Source organism: Suncus etruscus, chromosome 16, assembly GCF_024139225.1.
Source record: "Suncus etruscus isolate mSunEtr1 chromosome 16, mSunEtr1.pri.cur, whole genome shotgun sequence".
Classification (NCBI taxonomy): Eukaryota; Metazoa; Chordata; class Mammalia; order Eulipotyphla; family Soricidae; genus Suncus; species Suncus etruscus.
In genome coordinates this window covers 78171906-78198175 of record NC_064863.1, presented here as the reverse complement: position 1 = coordinate 78198175, position 26270 = coordinate 78171906, and the positions used below count along the sequence as shown (strand labels likewise).

The 26270-nt window shown below is 37.1% G+C and overlaps 1 protein-coding gene across 1 annotated transcript in view; it reads left to right on the top strand.

The window, feature by feature from the left end:
* FAM13A (family with sequence similarity 13 member A) overlaps positions 1-26270 on the top strand; it is a 286634-nt gene that overhangs the window by 174256 nt on the left and 86108 nt on the right. The window contains exons 8-9 of the mRNA XM_049789780.1: positions 7658-7684; positions 8621-8632. Of these exons, the coding sequence (XP_049645737.1) occupies positions 7658-7684; positions 8621-8632 (39 nt within the window). The remainder of the gene's footprint in view (positions 1-7657; positions 7685-8620; positions 8633-26270) is intronic.

Genomic DNA, 26270 nt, shown 5'->3' with positions numbered 1-26270 from the left:
TAGGAAACAGATAAATCCAATATTTAAGCAATATATAAGACAAAGAAATGTTCTTGGTTCTTTAGTTGTTGCAAATTGATTTGGAATTAAACAAAAAAGATGAAGACACACCTTTATGGAACAATTGTAGCTCTTGACAGTATAAAGCCCAACGCATATTACTAAACATTTGGAATCTGCTGAAGATGTTATATAAGCAAATTTAAAATGTGTAAACCGGTTGAACTATGGAAATGGAAGCCAATGACCATGAGCAAATAAGATCATTTAAAATGCTTCAAGTCTACAAAAGTTTTGGATTGTTTTATATCTCTGTAATTGTATACAAATATAAACCTCAACAAGACTTTTTTCATTTCTAGTGTTAGGGTTAGAACCCAGAGCCTTGCACATGCAAAGCACAAACCGAGGCACATACCAGATCCAAATATTATAACTTTGTTTCTTTAATTATTGTGGTATCATAGTTTACAAAAGTACTGATGCCATTGTTTGTATATTTGCACAAAAGTTTGTTTCTTTCCTCAGCTTTGGTTATCATTATTTCTCATTATAACCTACATGGGCTATCTACTTTATCTCAAGATTAAGTGTGCAATAAGAACCCCTGAAAAGTGGATAGAAGAGAAGTGGATAGCTCGAACAACTGGAGTATAACCTTTGCATTCAGGAGGCCCAGATTCCTCGCTCCGCATAATCTTCTGAATACTGCTCGAAGTGACCTCTGAACCCTGTGTTGGAGATATTATCATCAATGGGGTTAGCCCCACAATCACCAAAGTGAATAGAAACAGTGCTTGATAAACTCAAATCAAAACAAGAAAACTATGAAGGCATGATTGATTTATCAATTCATCTAGTCCTTATTGTGTGATTATCTATCTGTTCTGAAATAGTAACAGGAAAGAAATCAGTCTTGTCCTAGATAATTTATATCCCAATAGGTATAGATTCAAATAATAGTACAATTATCTGGGGGAAAATAAAAACAAATAATTACCAGGTGTGATACAAAGGGCTTTATGAATTCAAAGGGTAAGGTATTTCTTTCAGCTGGCTTAAGCATAATGTCTGGATAAAATTTGTCAAGGCAAATGGAATGTGTAGACATTCTAGGCAAAGGGAGCATATGAGCATATTTATCGTCAATGTTTACAAAATTTTGAAAATAGTGCTCACCTATTCCTGAAGTGGTTTCCTTAGACAAATAAACAGCAACTGAAATGGAGGCGTAAGTGGGATTAATCGCTGGAGACTCTTAACCATCATATTAAAAGAACTAAGATTAGTTTAAGAAGTAATTGGGAGCTGTTAATGTTTTAGAGCAAATAAGTAAATAACCAGATCACAACCACAGAAGAAAAGTGTCTTCAAGTGTGAAATCTGTGCTTTGGAATAAGGGTAAATGGTAGCAGAAAGATCATTTTAAGATTATTATAACAGTGCATGGAACCAAACATAACTGATCAAAAAGTGATGATAATCAACAGATTATTATAGAGGAGATGGAGAAGTGAAATGATGCTTTATCTGATTTATAAATATCATCTTTGCATCATTAACAGGAAAGTAAGAGGAAGAGAAATCAGGAATCTGGTAGTAGAAGGCTTTGATTTGAATGTGTTGATTGGCTTGGTAATACAAATAATTATTTTAGCTCCTTTCAGTTTTCTGTGATTTATAACAGCATTAATGATGATTTCCCATGCACATAATTCCAGTACAACATCTATCACCAGTGTGCCCATTTGCCTCCACCACGGATCCCAACACCCCACCCTCTCTTCCTAAACAATTCAACTCTCTATCTGACATTGTGTTGTGTTTGGCCCTTTGATACTACCTTACTATGTTTCTTTAAGTCACACAAGTGAGAAAGATTATTCTGGAGAATACTAATAATTATTGAGCACTTGTCTGCCAGGCATTTTTCTCTATGATTTACACTCCTATCTCATTTATTACTTAGAGCTATTAAGCAGCCTGCCCAAGTTTACTGTCTGTGTGAGACTAGGGTGAGGAGGAATCTTTCCCAGAAACTTAAATGTAAAACTCATTTTATTGTCCCAAATAGAATTTGAGTGTATTTTTTGAAGGGTATCAGGCTCAAATGCCAAGTAGTTCAGGTAATCAGAGAAGGAAATGCAAATGAAATGAAAAAGGGGTGGGGTAGAGGGGATTGTAAGAGGATGCTCAAAAAAAGTCATGCACCAAAGTCTTTGAGAAAGTCGAAGGTGAGTATAAATGAAAGTTAAGAATAGGGAAAAATTATTTTTCTAAAAAAGTCATTGATAACAAAATGAGCATTAATGGCATTAAAAGCAGTTTCTAAAAAGGTGACATCTAAAAACCCAGAACAGAGTAAGCTTTTTAAAGGAGTGACAGCCACAGCGGTAAGCTTTGAAGAAATCTTTTTTTTTTCTTTTTTTCAGTTTTGTTTGCTTGAGGTTTTTTTTTTGTATTGTTTTGTTTTTTGGTTTTGGGACCATACCCAACAGCACTTAGGGATTACTCCTGGCTCTGCACTCAGAAATTGCTCCTGGCAGACTCTGGAGACCATATGGGATGCTGGGAATCGAATCCAGATTTATCCTGGTTTGGCAGCATGTAAAGCAAATGCCCTACCACTGTGCTATTGCTTTAGCCCCAGAAGAAGTCTCTCATTGAAAATATAAAATTAGCAAGTCAGGACCACCAAGGAAAGCTGTGAAGTCTGGGGGTCCCTGGAGCACCTATCAGAGAGGAAACAGATTTAAGATGGATGAAACATTATGATTCTGCTATAGGAAAGAGTCAATGATGAGGTGCAATGAGTAGATAAGGGACGTCAGTGCTATGAGAACAATCTACATAAAAATATAAAATAACTGGACAAAATGGGTAGAGGGTGGGGTGCATTTCTAGGCTATAAACCTAACCCTTCTTGAATAGAATAGAATAGAACAGAACAGAACAGAACAGAATAGAACAGAATAGAATAGAATAAGACCAAAGATGCATTTTTGGCAATCTTGAAAGATTTTTTAGTAACTTAAAAAAATAGATCATTGAATGGTAGGTCACACTACTAGTGGGATAAGTGTTGGAACATGGTATGCCTGAAACAACTATATTGTTAATGACTTGTTTTGTTTGTTTTGGGGCCACATCTGGTGACACTTAGGGGTTATTACTGGCTATATGCTCAGAAATCACTCATGGCTTGGGGGACCATATGGGACACCAGGGGGCTCTATCAACAGTCCGTCCTAGGCTAGCATGGGCAAGGCAGATGCCTTACTGCTTGTGCCACTGCTCCAGCCCCAGTTATTATAAATAACGTTTTTTAAGTCATGTTGTTTAATAAGCATACTTTTAAGTAGATAGTTCATTAATGCTTGAGAGACATTCAGATTGGTAGCAGTGGAGTTTTGCAAGTTTCAATAAGAATTGCTGAAAAATAAGTAAACAATAAATGGAAAGGTTGCTTCATAGTATCAAGAGTGAATGGCATGAGTTTTTAGTTTGTGGAGTGACTCATTCGAAGACTTTTGCAATGTTGTGCAGGTTGATATTTAGTAGATAGAATGAATAAAGAGTGAAAAAGCAGGCAATGATAGTCAACCCCTTTTATCAATAACTAAATGGTGATTTTTTTTCAAAAAGTCAAAATTGAGCTTTCTGAAAGCTTCTTACTGACTGATTTGGGTACATGTTCTCTTCAAACACAGGAAAACATCTAACTAGAGAACAGAGGACACAGGTGAACAGTGACAAAGACAGAGGCAGGGCAGGGAAGGGAAGTGACCAGAAGCAGTAGGAGGAAATTTTTGTCAACCCAAGTCAGCTTTGGAATGTTTGAAGAACTAAGCTCTTACTCCCTTCTGTGTGGAGTTCTGTACAAGGACAATGTTTAAAACAAATATTAGAGGAATTGAAGTGATCATGAACTCTGACCCCCATTGCAGAAGAAGGACTGAAGAGCAGGTGGAAATTCACAAATAATTGTCAAATTTTGCCCAATCAATCAAAATACAGAGAGAGAGAGAAAGAGAGAGAGAGAGAGAGAGAGAGATAGAGAGAGAGAGATTACTAGGAAAATCAGGAATTGTTTGTCATGTTAGATGATTTTAAAAATTAATATTGGATATTCCCAGTATGCAGTAGAACTTGTTAGGGGAATATTGAAAGGAAGAATATTCATTGATCAGCGTCTGCATGTGGAATCAGATGTTAAATGATTTGCCTGCACTAGAAATGTTTGAATGTTCCTCTTTGTCATCACCTCGCCACCTCCATGTATGGAAAGTAACTTGTAGTTCAGCTAAGAGTGTTTTGTATTTTGTTTTGTTTTTTATTTATTTTTATTTTATCTATTTTAAATTTTTGTACATTTGGATATCAGGAATTGAACCTGGGTTGAATATATGCAAAGCAAGCATCCTATCTTTATTGTGCTATTTCTCTGGGCCCAACAATATTTGTTTTTTATAAAAGCATTTGAAGAGGAAACACTGAAATGATTCAGCAACTGAATCATTCTTAAACCAGTGTCTGTTCTGCCTCTACTGTTTTATGTGAATTTTGACAAAGATTTTTTTCGTATCAAGCCTGTACCCAAAACGTAGATATTGTAATGTCCAATGGTGATTTTCTAATTCAGGTAATCTAGCAAATTATAGAGCAAGAGGTCAGGGCATTTTGAAAAATATAAATTAGGCAAATATAAATTCTTATTACAGGAGAACCATATGAAAATTTCCAGAATATAAAAAGAATTTAAGGACAGTTTACGTTTAAGTTTGGGGATTTAACCCATTTCCACTGTTTTAAATGGTTAATTTTAGTTACAATAGTCAGTTACAATGCCAAACATAAATTTGAGGATGACTAATCGGTTTTCAGAAACATGGTAGGAAATTCAGCCAGTTTAATGTTCATATCAGCAAGGATAGCAACAGAAAGTAGACACAGTGATTTTGTATTCTAAATTCAAAACTATGAGTGATCTGTGAAGAAAACTCTGAGACAAACCAGAAGAACACAGGGTATGTTTTCGGTTCTCTAAGCCTTTTATCTCCAGTTTCTGAACTTGCAGATTTGCTCTCTATCCTCTCTGCTAGCATAAGTGCTGCTGTGGTTTAGGTTGTGACTCTTTGCTACTCGCCTTATGTGAAAGAAATATTACAAAAACTTACTTCAACTATTTTTATTCTTGCAGCGTATAAAATCTGTGGTTTCGCAATTTTGTTCCTAAAAAATAAAATGTTGGTAATCCATAATCAGAGAAGAAACTGCTAGGGCTCTGGAGAGATAGTACATGATTTAAAATGCTTGCCTTACATGCTGCTGATCTGGGTTCAATCTCTGGCACCCCACAAGTCATCTGAGCCCCTTCAGAAATTATCTCTGAGCACAAATCAGGGTAACTTCGGAGCACTGCCAGGTGTGACCCATAATAAAAGAAGGAACTGCTATACTAGAGAAAGCCAGTAATTCACAGTCAGTGGACTGAGCATATTGGAAAAGCTGGTCTAATGTTACCAGTAAAAAGTAAAATAAATAAATAAATTGTTGTTCTTATAGGAAAATGTGGCAAGGTAAAGAAAGAATCGTACAAGATAAACACAGACATCATTTATTCCAGTGGAGTAGTTTTTGTGTCAACTGGAGTTAAATAAAGGCACGTCTTCTCCCAGAAGTGGGAGCTACGTGCTTGAGGTGATGTCACCAGTGACCAGGAACCACCACAGTGTAAACAAGCATCAGCAGGAAATCAGAGAGGATAGGGCAAGGATCTTGTAAGCATGCCTTCCTTCTCCAGAGGTAGCCTGCCTTTTAACACCAGAGCTTTGTTTTCTTGTTTAGACTTCTTTTTCAAAGGAGGAAAAGGAACTAACTGCATAACCTTCATTTCAGAGCCAGCGTCTCTCCTTAACAAATGGATTTCCTCCTTGTCAGCCTTTGTCACTTGAAGAACTAAAGAACTCCTGTCTGGCTCTTGGCTGCATTTATTGGTCGCTTTGCTCCAGACAGACACACTTGTCTATAGAACTAACTGCTAATCCACTGAGGCGCTGAAGCTGAAGGAGGATCTAGAGAAGGAGGCGGAGAAGGAGGAGGAGGAAAGGGAGGAGTGAAGGAGGGTTGAGGAGGAGGTGGAGAAGAAGGAGGAGGAACAGGAGGAGCAGAGGAATAGCAAAATAAGCAGTGCCTTTTAAACCATGCCCCAGCTGCTCTTGTGATTGGCAGATGGTTCAGCTGCTTCCCTGGAACAAAAGGTCAAAGTGGACTGCAGTGTAAATGTAGAGAGGACTAGATAAAGTAGCCTCGCTTCTAGAAGTTTGGAACTAACTGAGAGCAACCTGAGCCTTGCTAACTGGAGAACTGGTTGTTTAACTGTGAAGTGTAACCTCAACCCTAAGCCCAGTTTAGCCACTGTAAGAAGCAGATCGCTGTACAGACGACACCCCTTGGCTTGGAGTGTGGGATTCCTTTGCAATTTCATGTACAAGAATGGCTTGTGAAATCATGCCTCTGCAACGGTAGTACGATATTTTTTGCTATTTTCTCATACTCTGCTCTGTATTTTCTAAGTAATAATAAGCCAGTTAACTTGATATTTTTACTTACAGACTGCAAACTAGGAGTCTGTGGTACCTGTTCTTCCCTAAAACCAGAAAAGTTCAATATTCTGTTGCTGCTTTCACGTCGTTTTATGCTCAATATCTTATTTTTAGGACTTGATCCATTTTTAATGATTTAATTCAAAATTAATCTTCCCATAAAAATCGAATGTAAGCAAATATTCTTTGAAATCTGTAGAAAATTAGGAACTGAAGACTTTAGAAGAGATTAATGATAAAGCTAAATGTTCATGTGTCTTACCAATGATACAGAGCTGTGGGTACTCTCGTTGAAAGTTATTGGAAGTGCTTGCATCTTAGGGTTTCTTTTACAGTTCCCGCAAAAGAAAGTTGTTGTTATTTTTTTTTTCATCAAAAAGTACACGGTGATAAATAGATATAAACATAATGGAAAATATTTCTCCACATGTAATTCTATATAGGTCTGTCATACAACAGACATCTTAAAAATGAAACTGCTCTAAAAAAAAAAAAAATGAAACTGCTCTGTAAATGACTAGGTTCAAGGTTTGACTTTGTTGGGGGGTTTTTGCTTGGGGAGGGTTTGTTTTCTAGGTGGGGATTTGTATGGTTTGGGTTTTGTTTTAGGGAGGGCTGTACATCCAGAAGTACTCGGGGTTTTCTCTTGGCTTTGCACTCAGGGGACACGTCTGGAGGGATTTGGGGACTCTTGGTTTAGGAGCTCAAATCCAAGTTAGCTGTGTGCTAGGCAAGTACCCCACCTACTGTACTGTCACTCCTGCCCCATTGACTTTGTTGATGGCTATTACATAAATCGCGAAGGATGAGGTGGAAGAATTAGAACAAAGTAGAGTCCAATTTAGAGAGGGGGTCTTAGGAAAAATAAAGCTGCTGGAGACTTCATTATCATTCAATAATTATTATCATTCAGTAATGTCTCTTGGACATTCAACCTGGAAGTCACTCCTGAATGGTAGCCACACTTCGTCCTGTATTTTCAAAGCAGGTTTTGTTTATTAACAAAACTGGGTTTTGTTTATTTTTGCTTGTTGTTTTGTGGCCATACCTAGCAGTGCTCAGGGGTTACTTTCAGCTCAGTGCTCAAGGTCTTTTTCAGTAGGGTTCGGCTGTGTTTGGTTTAAATTTTCTCTTGCTATACTGGAATAATGGTACAGTGGGAAAGGCACTTGCCTTGTACGTGGATGACCTAGGTTCAGTTCCCAGAACCACATATGGGACCTATAGAAGGGAGCCCCAAAAACAACAGGGTGTAGCCCTAAAATAAACAAACATGTTTCATTCAACTAATTCTGTTATCTCATTTAAACTTCAGCTACTGCACATAAAGACATTTGGTACCACAGGAATACTTCCTTTAGGAAAATTATAAATTCTATCATTCACTGCTGTTTAAAATCAAATGATATACTATGAAAATGACAAAATCTAGACAGAACTGAATTGCATCTTTCAAACCGTGCCACCAATATTTCAGTGAATATTCATGTTTGGGAAAGTATATGGACAAATTCATAGTGTGTCTCTTTGCAAAATGGTCCTTACAGGTATATCGTGAGATAACCCATGTAGCTGCTTTTCTGTCACTGTGCAAACAACTATGCTGTAATAGGACCCCAAGGCTGTGTCCCAAGGATTCCCTTGCTAAAAAACAAATTATCCTAACATCAGAAAGCAGTATACAGACAGACCTAAGATGTTCAGTTAATTTAGCACAGTGCTTCTCAATTACTTTCTGTCATGCCCCCCCTAGGAAGAAGAAAACAATTTTCACGCCCCCCCATGCAACTGTAAATCATATCTTTATTAAAAAAAAACTTTAACCTGCAAAACAAAAATATATAAAATAATTTGAGCTGATTTTTTAAATCAGTGATGATGTCTGGATTAAAGGCTACAATGAGCATCTTTTGCAATGCATAGCTTTTTGAAGTGGGGTTTGAAGCAGAACGCAGCAACTCTCAGCTCCAGAGACATACAGAGACATAAACACAGGGCTTAGCTTGTTATGACAGTGTTTTGCCTAGGTTAAAGAGGTCAAACCGCACTCCCCCCACTATTTGAGAACCACTGATTTAGCAAGAAGGTCCATATACTTCTCACTTGAAAAAAATATTTAGTAGATATATTTTAAAGTCCCTGACTAGATTCCTAACTTGTAAAGTTGGAGGTTTGTTTTATTTTAATACAATGTTATCAGTTGTCTGTTTTAACTTTTAGTGTAGATTAAAATATCAGCTATAACTGAACTCTGTAGAAATTACTGGATGATATAATAACTAAAAAGATGAAAACACATTTTCATACTGTTAAAACATTACTTAGGGAAATCGCTCTATGAGAACTAAAATAAAATCAGTATGATTTCATGTAAAAATTATTTTTCAGAAGCTTGAAAGATAATAAAGTAGGTAGGTCACTTCCCTTGTATGTATTGAACTTAAGTTCCATATCTGGCACCCCTAGTACAAGAAGTGACCCCTGAGCACAAAACCAGATATTGCTTCCCATTCTGTAGGTGCATGAGAATTGCTTAGGGAAATTTTGAAAATTATTTATTTCGGATACCCTCCTTGTCTAGACTTACAAAATCTGAGTGTGGGTGTGGCCGAAAAGTGTCTGCATTTTATCAGGTTTCTTAAAGCAATCTGAATTTTTTTGAATGGTCCACACACTCAAAGAAATGGATCTGGGGCCCGGAGAGATAGCACAGCGGTGTTTGCCTTGCAAGCAGCCCATCCAGGACCAAAGGTGGTTGGTTCAAATTCCAGTGTCCCTTAAGGTCCCCCGTGCCTGCCAGGAGCTATTTCTGAGCAGACAGCCAAAAGTAACCCCTGAGCACCACCGGGTGTGGCCCAAAACCAAAAAAAAAAAAAAGAAAAAGAAATGGATCTAACCTTAATGAACGGCATCAGCTTGTAGAAAGTCCTGGACTGCAGGTATTTATAAGGCTTTCATACTAAACAGCTCAGCATCCATAAACAGCAAGCATATTAACACCATGACCTTATTTTATACTCTCATTTATTGATGTCAGTGTTATTTCTTACAACAAAATATATTTGGTGGGTTGTTTAATATTTTCTCTGTGAACCTCAGTACTGATATGAAAGTAATTAAAATACATGTTTTGGTCTAAGAGCTCACATATTAGTAAGTGCACAATTGAAATTGATATGTAATTCTATGGTAATAAATTGTGATTCGCATAATAATAGGGTTGTGTATACAGGAATAATGTCATACATTTTATATAACCTCATAAGCTTCTGATCTTAGGAGAGGCCATGTCTGGTTAGCTTAAAATTTCTATACTAAATTTCTATTTAACTCTTTTTAGCACATTATGTAAGTAGGAGCCAATTTACTAGTAATCTATGAGTAAGATGAGAATAATAGATGATAATTCTATATCAAAATCAAATAAAAGCAAATTTGATTCCCTTTTAGTAGTTTACTGGAGTTGGCTGCTTAGAAACTCATAGCCTAAGAAAATTTGCATGGTTTTTATAGTTTAATTTTACAGTTTTTATAGTCTAATTCAAATGACTTAAAGCTAAAGACCTTACTTTATGGGACAGGTGAGGTGGCGCTAGAGGTAAGGTGTCTGCCTTGCAAGCGCTAGCCAAGGAAGGACCGCGGTTCAATCCCCCGGCATCCTGTATGGTCCCCCCAAGCCAGGGGCGATTTCTGAACGCTTAGCCAGGAGGAACCCCTGAGCATCAAATGGGTGTGTCTCCCCCAAAAAAGACCTCACTATATATCTCTTAAGATGATTAAATTGTCCCAATGCTTTATTAAATACTACTTATTTGTAATATTCATATTTAGTATAAATCCTAAAATCTAAAATCTTTCTTTATACTTAGTGATAAAACTTAACCTATTGAATAACTGTTTGGATATTCTTGCCACCTACAAAATTTTCCTAAATAAGTAAGTTCATATTATAAATAAGTGGTGACACTGTTGAATTAAAAATGAAAGCTTTCTTTTTTGCAGGTAATTACGTCTGTTGTTACTAAAGACACAAATTCCAGGCTTATAGTTTAGACTACCTGTGTTTCCTATTCCATTGTTGTTGTTTTTTCCTGAAGAATGTGTGGCTCTGGAAGTACATTTTCTATTTTATGTGTGTGTGTGTGGGGGGGGGGTTTCTTATAGGCTAAGAAATAGTCTTAATTCTGAGTTTTGCCTCTCTGGCAATACTCCCAATTTTGTTATAGAGCTCTCAGTTGCATTTTAGTTTGCTAGATTAACTTCTGTGTCGCTGTTACTTTATGTCCATCAGGAAAAATGAAATAATTAAAACTATATATGGTTCATTAAGATCAAAAGAGCATCTCCACTCCGTACACTTGTTAGCATCCTATTCTTTCCTCAGTTAGTTTTCAAAGTGTAAAGCTAAGATTAATCATGTCTTTGTAATTCTTGCTCTTTTATTTATCCAGTGGTGATATTCAGCATATCTTATTTAGTTTTCTGGCAAAAAAAAAAAATGCATTTTAAGTGAGTTTTAGGTTTACTTGAAATCGTAGTGACTTTGAAGAGACTTACTATATTGACACAGAGTGGTGCTCCACAATTGAAAAATCACACTGACATTTACACTTAAAGGCAAATTCATTTAAACTTTTAAAGTATTGGTTTGAGAAGAGTATTTTGGAAAGGGGTGAACTTGAATGGCAATGCAACTATGTTATGCACTTTGATCATGGCCCTCACTGTACGCCTTCTCTGTAGAGTTAGGGTGCCCTCTACTGTTAGGTGCCAGTGAGACCTTCCATTACTCTGAGCCCTTATTCCTCCTGACTTGTTGGCACTTGGATTTCACATCTCTGCTTCCTCTCCCTTACCACAATATTGTCTCAGAGCAGCTTAAAATCGTCTCCCTTCACATCTGCACTGGACCTTATAGGGTATGGAGTTGGCCCATATGGGGTTCACCTGACCTTAGTGGCCAACATCGTCACCTTAACCAATATGATGACTGGTATTTGGAAGAGATGATAAATCACTGAGAACAAATAAGCCCATCTCTTCGGGTGCTACTCTTGTGGTATTTATTTTGACAGTTAAGCCTAAATTTATACCAATTCCTCAAAAATTTTAATATAAACAAGTTTAGTATTTAAATTATTTCTCTTTATTAAAGCACAATGACTTACATAGTTATTAATAGTTGAGTTTTGGACATACAGTATTTCAGCATCAATTCCACCACCAGTGTCCCCAGGTTCCTCCCCTACCACCACCCCCTCACACCTACCAGACCTTGTGCCTGACTTTATAAGAGGCACCTTTTTTTTAATATTAGTCATTAAAGTTTGAGTCTTATAATTTCAGTGTTGTCGACTTTGTGGTTTGAATACTTGGCTTTATCATTCCTTCATATCACCAATGTACCAGAACCCCTTGACTCTTTAATATTTAATATAGCCATCTCCAAATAAAGGAAGAGGAAGAGATGCCAGCCATAACAAAATGATAGAGAAAACAGAAGAAGATTAATAAGCTTGGCCTTGGAAAAACATAGCCTAAACTGAGAGCCATATATATTTGAGCCAGCCAATTTTTCTCTCTACCAAATCAAATCATTCTGGTGTATGATGGAAATTTTGAAGTTAAAGAATTTGGCAGTTCTTTGTAAATGAACTTTGTAAATAGCTTTCTAAAAATTACTGAGGTAAAATACTATGTTTTTTGTTATTCTTTGAGTTGTAATATCTTTCCAGTTCATATATTGAAGGGTGCTTGCCATCATTCAGATGATGTCCTATCATTGCACCATTTCATTGAATAATTCAAAATGATATACCGTATTTGCTGGCATATAAAATGACTGGGCGTATAAGACGACTCCCTAATTTTGCAGTTAAAACATAGTTTTAGGCCTATATTTGCTGTATCAGACAGGACGTTACTGTGCTGCATGTGCTGCATGTGTTCCTGTGCTTATGTACCACAGTGAGCCAATCACAACATGCAAAGGTTCAAAGGTTATACTGTCATAGACTTCCTTTCTGAGTCTGGCCAATCTGAGCAGGTGTTTTACAGTGTAGATTCAGGTCCAGAACATTGTCTAATTTGCATGCATAAAAAGCCTGCTTGGATTGGCTGTGTTAGAGGCTATCTGAGCAGCCTTGCAGTGATTGGTGCAGGATCGAGTTAGAAAATTTGTTTTGTGGCAATATTCAGACAATTTTTGTTTAGCAGCATATTGAAATATTTTTCGGGATATACTCGGTGTATAAGATGACCCCCGATTTTCGGTTGACTTTTTTTTTGTTTCAAAAGTCGTCTTATATGCCGGAAAATATGGTAAAGGAAATATCATGGAGACAAGTTCCTAAATCTCAAAATTTTACCCTCATTTTCCACTATGATACTTACTTGTGATGATCAGAAATGAATCCTAAATAAAATTATTTGTACTGAATAAAACCCCTTAAGCACTACTTTTTCTTCTTGTGTGTAGAAAATAAGTAACTATAAGTAACTTCCTTTGGTGAGTACATTATTAAGAGATAATTAATATATTATGGAAGATATCCACTTAAAGGCTGTAATTTAATAATTTCTAGTGTATGCAACAACCTCTACAGCTTTATTTATGGAAAACAAGAGACTTTTGGTACTCCTAATTAAGTGCTCCTTACAGACCACCCCTACTGTGTAACAAATGTTCCCTCCTTCCCTCTTTAATACTTAGGCTGAAACTTCCCCATTATGATTGTGGCGTATGAGCACTTTCATATGTAACTAGGTTTGGATGAGATGGTTGTAGTTGAGTACTTGATAAGGTGGGTGGGTGCCCTTCCAGAAGAAAAGACAAGAGCTTCCCTTTGTGCCCGTTGCCCCTTTTCAGACACCCTTCCTGTTTGTAGTACTTTAGAAAGAAGAAAGCAGGGACCAGAGAAAAAGTACAGTGGGAAAGTGTAGCCAACCAGGATTCAGTGCCCAGCATGATATATGGTATTACTAACTCTTACCAGGAGTGGTCTCTAAGCAGAGTCAAGAGTACTTCCTGAGTACAACCAGATCTACCCCAAATTAAATACAAAAAAATAGAAAGAAGCAAGCAGTGTGTGTTCTCATCAGAACCTCACCGTCCTTTTATTCTGATTTTGGATTTCCAGCCTCAGAATAGTAAGAAATAACTTCCTTCCTTTGCACTGGAGTAATAGTACTTTGAGTAAGGCTTTACATGTAGCGATCCCACGTTATTCCCAGGCACCATATATGCCCCTCCAGCTTTTTAGTAGTGAGCTTGAGTGTGGCCCCAAAACAAAATTCCTGACATTTAAGATACCTTAATTTAAACTGTGTTTTAATATAGTACTATGGTTACCTAAGATGATTTTTCAACCCCTATTCCAGCTTTAGGCAATCACTAACCTACTTCTGTTTCTCTAGATTTGCTCTAGAGAAGAGAGTAATTACTTCATAACTGTGTTTGGGTAATAATCTCAGAAGACACATTCCTAAACAGCGAAATCTTCAGTGTTGAATGCTGAAAAGAACAGACTCAGTCAAAATCACTAAAATCATTAACTCTCAGAAAAATAGTACAGAGCATAAGGCTTTTGCCTTGCATGCTGTGGATCATGCCACCTACCTGGTTTGCTTCCTTCAAGAATGTTCCCCCAAGAATTGCCTCATCCCAGAAGCAACCTCTTGAATATAATCAGAAATAACTTCCACCACAGCACTACTAAATATGATCCAAGGAGGAAGGAATGAAGGAAAACAAAGAGTCCCCTTTAAACATTAATAAAATAAAATCAGACTGAAAGATCAAAGTCCTTAAAACAAAATTCTGAGGGAAAGATTTTAAATTTCTTTGAAAGAACTCAGTGATGGGGAAAGTGTGAGAGATTTTATTCATTGATGGGACCTATGGGAGATCTCAGTGAATGAATCACTGGAGATTAAATACAGAAGATTTCACTCAATGATGGGGGGGCGAGTACAAGAAATCTCATTAAATGACAGGGCCTGTACAGGATGTTTTACTAGTGATCCTGAACATGTAAGGCAAGTACTAGGACACTGTGTCACATCTCTGTACCCTGATTACATTTTTAATGGTATTAATTTGAAAATTATGAGAACAGAGCATTATTTTCATTTTGGTTTTGGGGTCATATTTGGTGGTGCTCAGGATGCCCAATCCACCATACTATCACTCCATCTCCTTAATAAATCAATGAGAAAAAGTCTTCCCAATCATTAGTGCATATGTACAAAAAATGTCTCTGATGTACTAAAGAATTGTCAACTTTATGCACAAAATACACATTGTGGTAATTTAAAACTGAAAAACAACCTACATGTATAGAAAATTGTTCGAAGTATTGCAAAGAATTTAAAAAGGAAGCTGCAATGGGCCAGAGAGATAGCACAGTGGTAGGGTGTTTGCCTTACATTGACTGACCCAGTATAGACCCGGGTTAGATTCCTGGCATCCCATATGGGTCCCCAAACCTGCCAGTGATTTCTGAGTGCAAAGCCAGGAGTAATTCCTGAGCGTCACCAGGTGTGGTCCAAAAACCAAATTAATAATAATAATAATAATAAAGAAAGAAAATTTAAATAAAGAAAACAAAATTCAACATATGAAAAAGTGTCTTCAAGGTATGGATTTGGGCCAGAGCACAGAGCTAGTCCTAAGAAGGTTAAAATCTCAACAGGTTCTTTCCTAAGTATCAGTTCACAAAAACTGGGTTTCTCATTTATGGCATTGTTTTTCTGAAAGGACGTATTATTTTCTAGTTGTGCTATTCCTTTTGAAATTCTGTGATTTGATCGACTATGTGTGTTTTCCTTATTGAATTTGGCTGTCTTCTCTATGATGCTTCTCTCTCTTAATAAGGGTGTGCAGAAATTCATTTCACATAAACTCATATAGAAGATTTGTCAGAAATAATACTATTAACTGTACAATAGCATTGTTACGTGTGCCCTTTTCTCACCTCTTCTCCCTCCTCACCCCAACCTGAAATTTTAGTGGAAAGGACGTTAATGCAGGAAAAGAATTCATATTTAAACTGAACTTTTTGTCATAACTGAATTCTGTGACTTACCAACCCATTCATCTGAATTTTCTCCTAAATAATAAAGGGGATAAACATGCTTTATTGATAGCACCTTGAAAATTGCCTTTCCAACCCTGGATCATACCTAATTTCAAATCTGTTCTTGTACTTTGAGGAGTCAGTTGAAATATGTGTTCTTCTGCCGAGGCCACCAACTTTTCAATTAACACATAATAGAAGCTGCTTTGCTTTTGCTGCATCATTTGATAAAATTCTAGGATGTTCAGATGCAACAGGGGATGATATATAGTTGATTTTTCAAAAATAAAAGAGCCTCAGGGGCAGGTTTTAAAGTGCTATTTATTATCTAACGTGAAGCCTGAACTACTATTTTCTGTTAGCTCCAGAGGTAAACACAGATGTCTGTCTTCTTCAATAGTCATATCTCTAGCCAAGAATAGTTCACCAGTTCTAAATCAGCAAACGTTGGGGCTGGAGAGATAGTAACAATGGCTAATGTGCTTGTTTTGCATGCAGCTGACCAGGATTCAATATCCCACATATGTACCAGTAATCAACCCTGAGCTTAGAGCCAAGAGTAAGCACTGATCACCACCAGTTGTATTCCAAAAACAAAAATAAATAAATTAAAAAAAAATCAGCGATGACTGGTTAAAAGTGACACTAAGCTTGTTGAATTCTTTATTGTCTGACGAAGGACAGTAAAGGTCAGGATAGGGTTGTGTGTAAAGGGCAGAAGTCATCCATGACTTGTTGTGGCAGAAAAGTGTTCTTATCTTTTTCAGCTGCATTTTCATTTCTTTTTTAGCTTTCAGGGCTTCAACATTCTATATTTTGATCTTTCATGATTATATATATTTTTTAATTTTATACTTGAGGAATTCTTGGGATTTTATTTTTAATAATTAGGGTGGTTAGAATTGTGTCTTTAGCAATGATTCACACCATTATAAACCCTATCAGATCATTCAGAAGAGAGATGTGGGCATTGATTTTAACGTTTGGAGAGATATTCGGGAGGAATTAGTAAGGATGGATTTGTTTGGTAAAAGAAATTAAAAAAGTAAACCCTAGAATTGATTTTTAATTAAGGTATTTAAAAAGATTAAAATAAAGATAAATAAAAATGAACTAGATGGTCAAGGGGGATAGAGAAGACAATTAATAAATCAAGATTTGGGAAGCTGAAAGCATGGTATCTTGTTTTTATCATATAAGATTTTGAGAATATGAAAGCATGGGAAGAACACAAACCAGAAGACTTTAGAAAAATTGAAATCAGGACCTGAGATGGAGATTAGTGTTAGAGTATAGATAGCGTTTAAAAGAGTATATGGTCTACATTTCTGAGGCCTTGGGTTTTTTACCCTTACATCCCCAAAATGAATAGAAATAACACTGATTTACTCGGATCATAATATAGAAGAACTAAACATATGAATGAAATTACATCACTAAAACAAAGGTTTAGAAGGGCTTAAAAAGTGCTTACAGAGATACATCAGTATTTTACTGTCAGCAAAATAATAAGGAACAGAAGTATAAACTTTGATCTCTGGGTAAAAAGAGCCCCTGAAACTAAAACTAGGAACCAAATGCCAGTCAGGGCAGGCATTGATGTGCAGTTTTGTGTTTCAAGTGATTAATAATAACTTGGCATAGATCCAATACCTTTTTCTCTCCCCTCTCTTCCAGGCCCACTCCTGGCACTTCCCTGTTTTGCCATCTCCAGTCTCCATGTCAACTTTACACCACTGCCCTGCCAAACTACTCTGCTCTGCTCTCTGTGCAGCCCACATTTCTCTCCCATAATACTGTTGCCATTAACCTTGCAATGAAAACAAGATAGGCCTAACCTGTCAAACTGGGTAGTACTTGTTGAATTCAAGCTTTGTTTCTCTCTGGCTTCAGAAGATCTGAATTTGAATCTTAGCTTGGTGGGATCCATGAAGTATTTCCAAAGAATTTTTTCTTTCTTTCTCTCTCCTATTCTTCCTCCTCTCCCACCTCTTTCCTCTTTTTTTCTTTTCTTTGTTTGGGCAACACTTGCTATGATCAAAACTTACTCCTGCCTCTGGTCAGGGATCACTCTTGGCAAGATTTGGACAAGGACCATATGTTCCAGGGATTGATCCCTGGTTGGCCATGAGCAAGTCAAGTCTTAGCCTTACTGTACTCTCTAGACCTGAAGGTTTGTTTGTTTTTATTATCTGGAGACTAGTTAGTAATGCCTCCCCCAAGAGTAGAAAATCTTTGAGGATGTATGTATTGAGATCATGTATATGTGGCTCTTAGACCAAGACAGGTTTATTATGAGAATATTAAATGGGAATCCTAAATAAATAAACCATAAACTATAAAAAGCCCTAAATTTAAAAAAAATACCCATTTTTCATAATAATAAAAACATTCCTAGTCCCTTTTTTCACTAGCCTGTAAATGCTGTGAGAGTTGGGAGTCTATCTTTTGTTGGTTTGATTTGGTTTGGTTTTGAGGCCAAACCCAGCTGTACTCAGGACTTCCTCCTAACTATTTGCTCAGGTATCACTTGCAGAAGGGCCAGGGACCATGACAAGTACCAGTGGGAGCTTATATTATTCATTTGGATATTGTCAATACCTAGCATAGACTATGACAAGTAGCAATCAGTCAATATACACTGCACGAGCACTTCCATAAGCTTCCAAAGTCCTGAAGTAAGTAGATATCAACTTTCATACATCCACCCTTTATTCTTCATCTTAAAGTCCAGCATTTGTACCATAGAAGCATTTTTTACTGGAGAGGTCATACAGGAGTTTAGGTACTTTCCTTGCATGTGCTCAACCCTGATTCTGTCCTCATCACCACATATGTTGTCAAACTCTCTGTCAACCCTGTGCCAAACTCTCTAACAGAAGACAGAAGATGGGAAGATAGTGTTGTTTTCTGTACATTTTTATTTTCTAATGGAAATCTACAGTTAGTAGCTTGATAAATTACATATCTGTTAAATAAAAGATATAGTAGCGCACCATTAAGAAGGTGTAAGAACACAAGGATCTTACAGAAAGAAGTTAATTTCCTTTTATTGTTTTCTTCCCATTAGCAAGTATCTTAATATTCTTTTGATTATTTTTCAGTTACTAGATCTGAAAACACTTTGACTTAATCAATACATTCTGTTCTAAAAGTATATTCTCAACGACAGTCCTATAAAGAAAAATTACTATATTTACATTCTAATTTCCTACATTCCTAAGACAGTTTTCACACTTATGTATGTATATAGGTGTAAATGAAGATCACTTTGGACAGGTATCTCAAAGATAATTAAAAGCTTCAGGCTTCTTTGAAAATAACTTGGTAACCAAACTAAAAATTTCGGGAACCCCAAACAACCTTTGAGCTTGCAGTGAGGTGAATTACATTTCTTTTCCTGTTCTCAAGCCAGAACAAACAGATACACTGTGTGGCAAGCCATATTTAAACATTACCTTGCCTTAACATATCCTCCCGGTTCTCTGTACACCACAGAAAGTAGGTGTTTACATTTCAGGCATTTATGGCACAACTCCCAGCTCAAATCATGCAGTGAGAGAGAAGAATTTATTTTCTTTAAGCCAGGAGGGGACAAAACTCATGGTTGACTGGCAATTCTACTGACTTAAAATCAATCAATAGGCAGGCCTCAAAGGATGCTGTTAACTTGAGAAATTAATTTAACAAACTAATAGTAATGCCTATTTTGAAAATGTTTCCTCAAACACCCAGCACCCAGCCAAGACATTGTGATGCTAGATCTGTACACCAGCCACTTAGTGCTGGGTGTTTGGGGTACAAAGATAAAGCCAAATGCCAGAAATGAGCTAGGCTTTCTAACTAAGTAATCTTTGTCATGTGCTGATGATTTATAGCCTCCTCCCTAAGATGCTGGAGGTGGTTTTCCCATTCAGTGATGCTTAAACTGAATGAGGAGGTATTTACCATACTGTGGAAGCTTTGAAGAAAGAAGGAACAGAACATGTGATGTGCTAGAAGAAAGGGTCTTAGGAAAGGCCTATAGAAAAGTGCAGCAAGGAGGTCGCAATGGTAATTTGAGCTTAGATGGGAAGGGACTTGGTGCAGGTGCAGACATCTGGATTTCACCATACGGTGATGAGGATGTAGGATTGGCTTCTAAGTGAAAAGGTTAACTTTTGGAGGCAAGTGTGGACAATTCAGTGGAGGTAACACAGGTGGGTGTTGCCACGGTAAAGACAGATGCAACAGGGAGTTAAAGTCACTTCATCCAACACATTTTTGTGTGAGACTATAATTAGTACAACTGGTCACGAGCCAAATGTGGGGTGTCAGATATAAGCTTTGGGGATTATACCTACTGATGAACAGAGGACCCTGCAGTGCTGAAATCATACCCAGAACTCCCAGGGCAAGCTGGTGTTTCAGCTCTTGGAGCTTCCACTCTGATCCAGGGATAATCTCTGTTTTTTTAAGGAAGGAGTTTGACTCTGAATTACCGAATGCATGTGGTAAAGAATGGACTGCAGATGGACTCGGGCAGTAGAGCACTGCATTGCCCCCCCCCATCCTGTCAGTTACTGTGAGGCCCTGGGGACCTCTAGGGTCCACTCTTTATCAGAGGTAGGTTTTTCTCTGAAAAGTAAAGAAAGACATGTTCAAGATAGTCCACAAAAAAGTTCAAAAAGATAGTTCAAAAGTCCACAGCTAAATGGAAAATGATGGGTGGCCAAGAAGTGTCAAGAGCTGGGTATTGGGGGAACAGTTAAAAGTGAAGGAGCACCTGAAGATAAATTGTTTTCACTTAGCTCAAGTTTTCTTTTGAACACATGGCATCTTGAGAAGTAGCCAGCACAGTTCAGATTTTTACCAGAGATGGTACACAGAGCTTAAAATATGTCTGATGTGGGTTTGAGATCTTTCCACAACAGTTAAAGTATGACCTATCCCCCTCAAAAAATAGTTATGATAAAGTTTATATTGTCTATTTCCAAATATCACAGTAAACAGTTAAGGCACAGGAAAAGAATTTTCTTATACATGCCCCTAGCTTAAAACTATACATTATAGCAACAATATCATTATTTTATATGGAGTAATGGTTACCATTTATCATAGAATTATGTAAGGATTCAATGTTGATCTACTGACTAGTCATATAAAGGACATTTGATTCAATCGAGCTGATTTTATAAGTATTAAATAATGCATGCCTAGCTAAAATGTGAATCACCGATAAATTTTATAAATGTGTGGGATGTTTTGACAGTTTCCTTCACATTTCTCTTAGCATGATGAAAAGCAAAGGAAAATTTTGTTTGCAGAAATTGATACCTCTGTAGCTATTCACATCTATATCATTTGCTTCTTTATTCTTGCCTCCCTATGGACTTCTGAATCTAAAATGTATAAAAAAGGGCTAGCATATATGTTTTGCATGTGGGATCTCTGGGTTTGATCTGCAGTACCTCACTAGGAACAAGATCCTTCAGGAAACCCAGCTGTGACACCCCTCCCAAAAGAAAAAAGATAGTAAAAAGCTTGAGATTTAAGAAAAATGCAGACCTCTCCTTGAAACACGTAGCAGACTGTCTTTCCCTGATCTAGCTACTTTCAGATGTCCATTCAAGTACCAATGATATAAAAGGCAGTTACTGAGCCATTTTTCTAGCAATGAAAGAGAACATCTTATTTGATGGTAACATCATTGATAGGGGTGGATTGAAAAGTATATTGTGGACTTATTTGCAAACTTTGAGTTCCACCACATACAAAGCACAGATGGCAGCAAAAATAGAAGTGTGAGGAGGGTTGCAACTGACTGAAAATGCGAATGACATTCTCCCAACTCCATAGAAACTTCTCTGAAACAATCAGGGTTAAGTTACTTATTCTCTTTCACCTTGTGCTCTGATCAGTCCCTTGATTTCAACTTCCAGTGAGAAGTGAAGGGATTCCCCTGTTTCTTCAGTCCTCTACCTACCACTAGCATTTGAGAACAGAGCATTCAGTACTCAATTCAGTACTCAAAAACAGAAAGAGTATCAAAGTTATGCATATTTTCAGAAATAAACTATTGTGCATTCTTTCATTTCCCATTTCTCAACTGCATAAAATTGGACCAATCAGCAAGTGTGTCTCAGTGTGTGTTGTAGATTGAGAATAGACTCATGTGCTGATTCTGAATGATTCAGTCCAAGAGAGTGGGTGCCTCTCCACAGCTAAGGAAGAGAAAGATAAACTAAGGAGCTGGGCAATAGCTCAGAAGGCTTTGTTAGTAGAGGGCCTGGGGTCAGTCCCTGTCACTGCCTGTCACCATTTTCCTTCCTGGAATACCTGTGTATAATGCTGACAGGTGCCAGCACCGCTGGATCTACACACCACCTCACTAGGCCCAGGTACTGAGCTGTCTGTGCAGTCAGGCTGAGTGTGGGCAGGAGTGACCTAACTTTCCCCCAACTCCTTCTACCCAGGCACACCTGAGGAGATTTGGAAGAAAGAGAGAGAGAGAGAGAGAGAGGGAGGGAGGGAGGGAGAGAGAGGGAGAGAGGGAGAAAGAAAGAAAAAGAAAGAAAGAGAAGAAAGAAAGAAAGAAAGAAAAGAAAGAAAGAAAAAGAAAGAACGAAAAATAAAGAAAGAAAGAAAGAAAGAGAAAGAAAGAAAGAAAGAACGAAAGAAAGAAAGAAAGAGAGAGAATATAGGAATGGAGTAAGGAGGGAGAAAGGAGGAAGGAAGGAAGAAAGAGAGAAGAGAGAGAAAGAAAGAAAAAGAAAGTACGAAAAATAAAGAAAGAAAGAAAGAAAGAAAGAAAGAGAAAGAAAGAAAGAAAGAAAGAAAGAAAGAAAGAAAAGAAAGAAAGAAAGAAATAAAGAAAGAAAAGAAAGAAAGAAAGAAGAAAAAGAAAGAAGAAGAAGGAAGAAGGAAGGAAGAAGAAAGGAAGAAAGGAAGCAAGAAATAAAGAAAGTAAGAAAAAGAAAGAAAGAAAGAAGAAAGAAAGAAAGAAAGAAAGTAGAAAGAAAGAAAGGAAAGAAAGAAACAAAGAAACAAAGAAAGAAATAAAGAGAAAAAGAAATAAAGAAACAGACAAAGAAATAAAGAAGGAAGGAAGGAAGAAAGAAAGAAAGAAAGAAAGAAAGAAAGAAGAAAGAAAGAAAGAAGAAAGAAAGAAAGAAAAGAAAAAAGAAAGAAAGAAAGAAAGAAAGAAAGAAAGAAAGAAAGAAAGAAAGAAAGAAAGAAAGGAAAGAAAGAAAAAGAAAGAAAAAAGAAAAGAAAGAAGAGAAAGAAGAAAGAAGGAAGGAAAAAGAAAGATGAAAGAGAGAAAGAAAGAAAGAAAGAAAGAAAGAAAGAAAGAAAGAAAGAAAGAAAGAAAGAAAGAAAGAAAGAAAGAAAGAAAGAAAGAAAGAAAGAAAGAAAGAAAGAAAGAAAGAAGAAAGAAAGAAAGAGAAAGAAAGAAAAAAAGAAGAGAAAGAAAAAAATCATGGCCTGGAACCATAGTTTAGCAGCAGGTAGGACACTTATCTTGCATTCAATCTCACCCCAGATTCAATCTCCTGCCACCACATATGATTCCCCCGTCCCAGTCCACCAGGAGTAATTTCTGCACACAGAAGTAGGAGTAAGCTCCAAACACTGCCAGGTGTGGTCCAAAAACAAAAATAATAAAAGAGAAATAAATAAATAAATAGAAATCAACCAGGTTGTTGGTAGTGTACCCTGTCTGTGTTGATTGAACCACTAAAATACAGAGAAACTCTGAAGGACCTAGAAGACTGCTCATAGTTTACTTTGGCAAGCTCAGGGGTCCCTGAGAATTCCCTGGAGAATGTACCCGGGGTGTCCACATAAGTCAGTGTCCTACCCTCTGTAGGGTAAAGAACTCTGGCTCTCATCTTTTTTTATTAATATCTTTATTTAAACACCTTGATTACAAATATGTTTGTACTTGGGTTTCAGTCATTTAAACAATACCACCCCCTTCATCAGTGCAACATTTCCATCACCAATGTCCCAAATCTCCCTCCTCCCTACCTGACCGCAACCTGTACTCTAAACAGGCTTTCTACTTCACTCATTCATTCACATTGTTAGGATAGTTCTCAATGTAGTTATTTCTCTAAATGCATTCATCATTCTTTGTGAACTTCATGTCATGAGCTTGACCTTCCAGCCCTCCTATTTTTTGTCTCTGAAAATTATTGCAAGAATGTCTTTTATTTTTCTTAAAACCCATAGATGAGTGAGACTATTCTGATTCTATCGCTCCCTCTGACTTATTTCATTCAGCATAATAGATTCCATGTCCATCCATGTATAGGAAAATTTCATGACTTCATCTATCCTGATGGCTGCATAATGTATATATACAACAGTTTCTTTAGCCATTCATCTGTTGAAGGGCATCTTGGGTGTTTCCAGCGTCTGGCTATTGCAAATAGCGCTGCAATAAATATAGGTGTGAGGAAGGGATTTTTGTACTGTATTTTTGTGTTCGTAGGGTATATCCCTAGAAGTGGTATAGCTGGATCATATGGGGAGCTCAATTTCCAGTTTTTGGAGGACTCTCCATATCACTTTCCATAAAGGTTGGACTCGACGGCATTCCCACCAGCAGTGAATAAGAGTTCCATTCTCTCCACATCCCCACCAACACTGCTTGTTCTCATTCTTTGTGATGTGCGCCAATCTCTGTGGCATGAGATGGTACCTCATAGTTGTTCAGATTTGCATCTCCCTGATGATTAGTGATGTGGAGCATTTTTTCATGTGCCTTTTGGCCATTTGTATTTCTTCTTTGCCAAAGTGTCTGTTCATTTTTTCTCCCCATTTGTTGATGGGATTAGATTTTTTTTCTTGTAAAGTTCTGTCAGTGTCCTGTGTATTTTGGATATTAGCCCCTTATCTGATGGGTATTAGGTGAATAGTTTCTCCCACATGGTAGGTGGCTCTTGTATCCTGGGCACTATTTCCTTTGAGGTGCAGAAGCTTCTCAGCTTAATATAGTCCCCATCTGTTTATCTCTGCTTCCACTTGTTTGGAGAGTGCTGTTTCCTCCTTAAAGATGCCTTTAGTCTCAATGTCATGGAGTGTTTCACCTACGTGTTGTTCTATATACCTTATGGTTTCAGGTCTGATATCAAAATCGTTAAGCCTTTGGATTTGACCTTTGTACATGGTGTTAGCTGGTGGTCTGAGTTTGCTTTTTTGCAAATGGCTAACCAGTTGTGCTAATACCACTTGTTGAAGAGGCTTTCCTTGCTCCATTTATCAAAAACTTTATCCTTTATCAAAAACTAGGTGACTGTATGTCTGGAGAACATTCTCTGAGTACTTAAGCCTATTCCACTTATCTGAGAGTCTGTCTTTATTCCAATATCATGCTGTTTTGATAACTATTGCTTTGTAATACCGTTTAAAATTAGGGAAAGGTAATGCTCCCATATTCCTTTTCCCCAAGGATTGCTTTAGCATATTCGAGGGTATTTATTGTTCCAAATGAATTTCAAATGAGTTTGATCCACTTCTTGAATAATGTCCTGGGTATCTTTAGAGGGATCAAATTAAATCCTGTACAATGCTTTGGGGAAGTATTGCCATTTAATGATGTTCAATCCTGCCAATCCGTATCTGTATCTCTATTCTAAGGAAATATATTTTATATGTACATATATAATTATTTTTTTTCTATTTGCTTTATTTAAGCACCATAGATACAAAATTGTTCATTGTGAGTTTCAGTCATATCATCTCTTCACCAGTGTACCCTTCTCACCATCGATGTCTCTGTTTTTCTCCCACCCCCACCTGCATCTAAGGCAGTTTTCTTTTATCTCTGTTTGTCTCTCTCTTTATCTCTGCTTCTATGTCCTCTCTCTTTGATCTCTCTGTGTCTTTCTTTGTCTTTCTCTCTCTACACTAGCGTGTCCTTTGATTGCCTGATATACATAGAATTATTTGCCCAAATTTCCAAATGCCTTCTATTAGTTTTTCTGACAAAAAGGAATTAATAGGGCTGCATAAGCATGCAGTTATTCTGAATCAGCAAACAAGACTTAGTTAAAACATGGAATTTATACTTGTAATAAGGAAGAAATTGAATGAATTTCAAGTTGCTACAGTTTGTTTTTGGCTTAATAGTGTGATAGACACTCCATATTCATTCTTAGCACAACAAAATAGTGCCTTATTTTGGGGAGCCACAACCCAGTGGCGCTCTAGGTGTACTCCTGGCTTTGTACTCAAGAAATCACTCCTGGAAGGCTCAAGAGACCATTTGATATGGGGATTGAACCTCAGGTCTATTACATACAAGACAAACCCCCACCCGCTGTTTTATCCACTCAAGTCCTTGCATAAGCTTTTTTTTAAATAAAGGGAATCTGAGTATCAGTTTAATAAGTTAGGCCAGCTAAACACATATGATCATTTAAGATCTACTGAAACGTGCCTAAGAAACCTAATAACAGCATTGAAGAACCTCTAATAAATAGATATGTGGGACATCTCTAACAAAAATACAGAGATCTGTTAGGCAGAGCAGTATTAAAAAGTAAATATGTACCTAAAATATTATTGTCAACAATATGTAAACCCCTATGATCAAAATAAA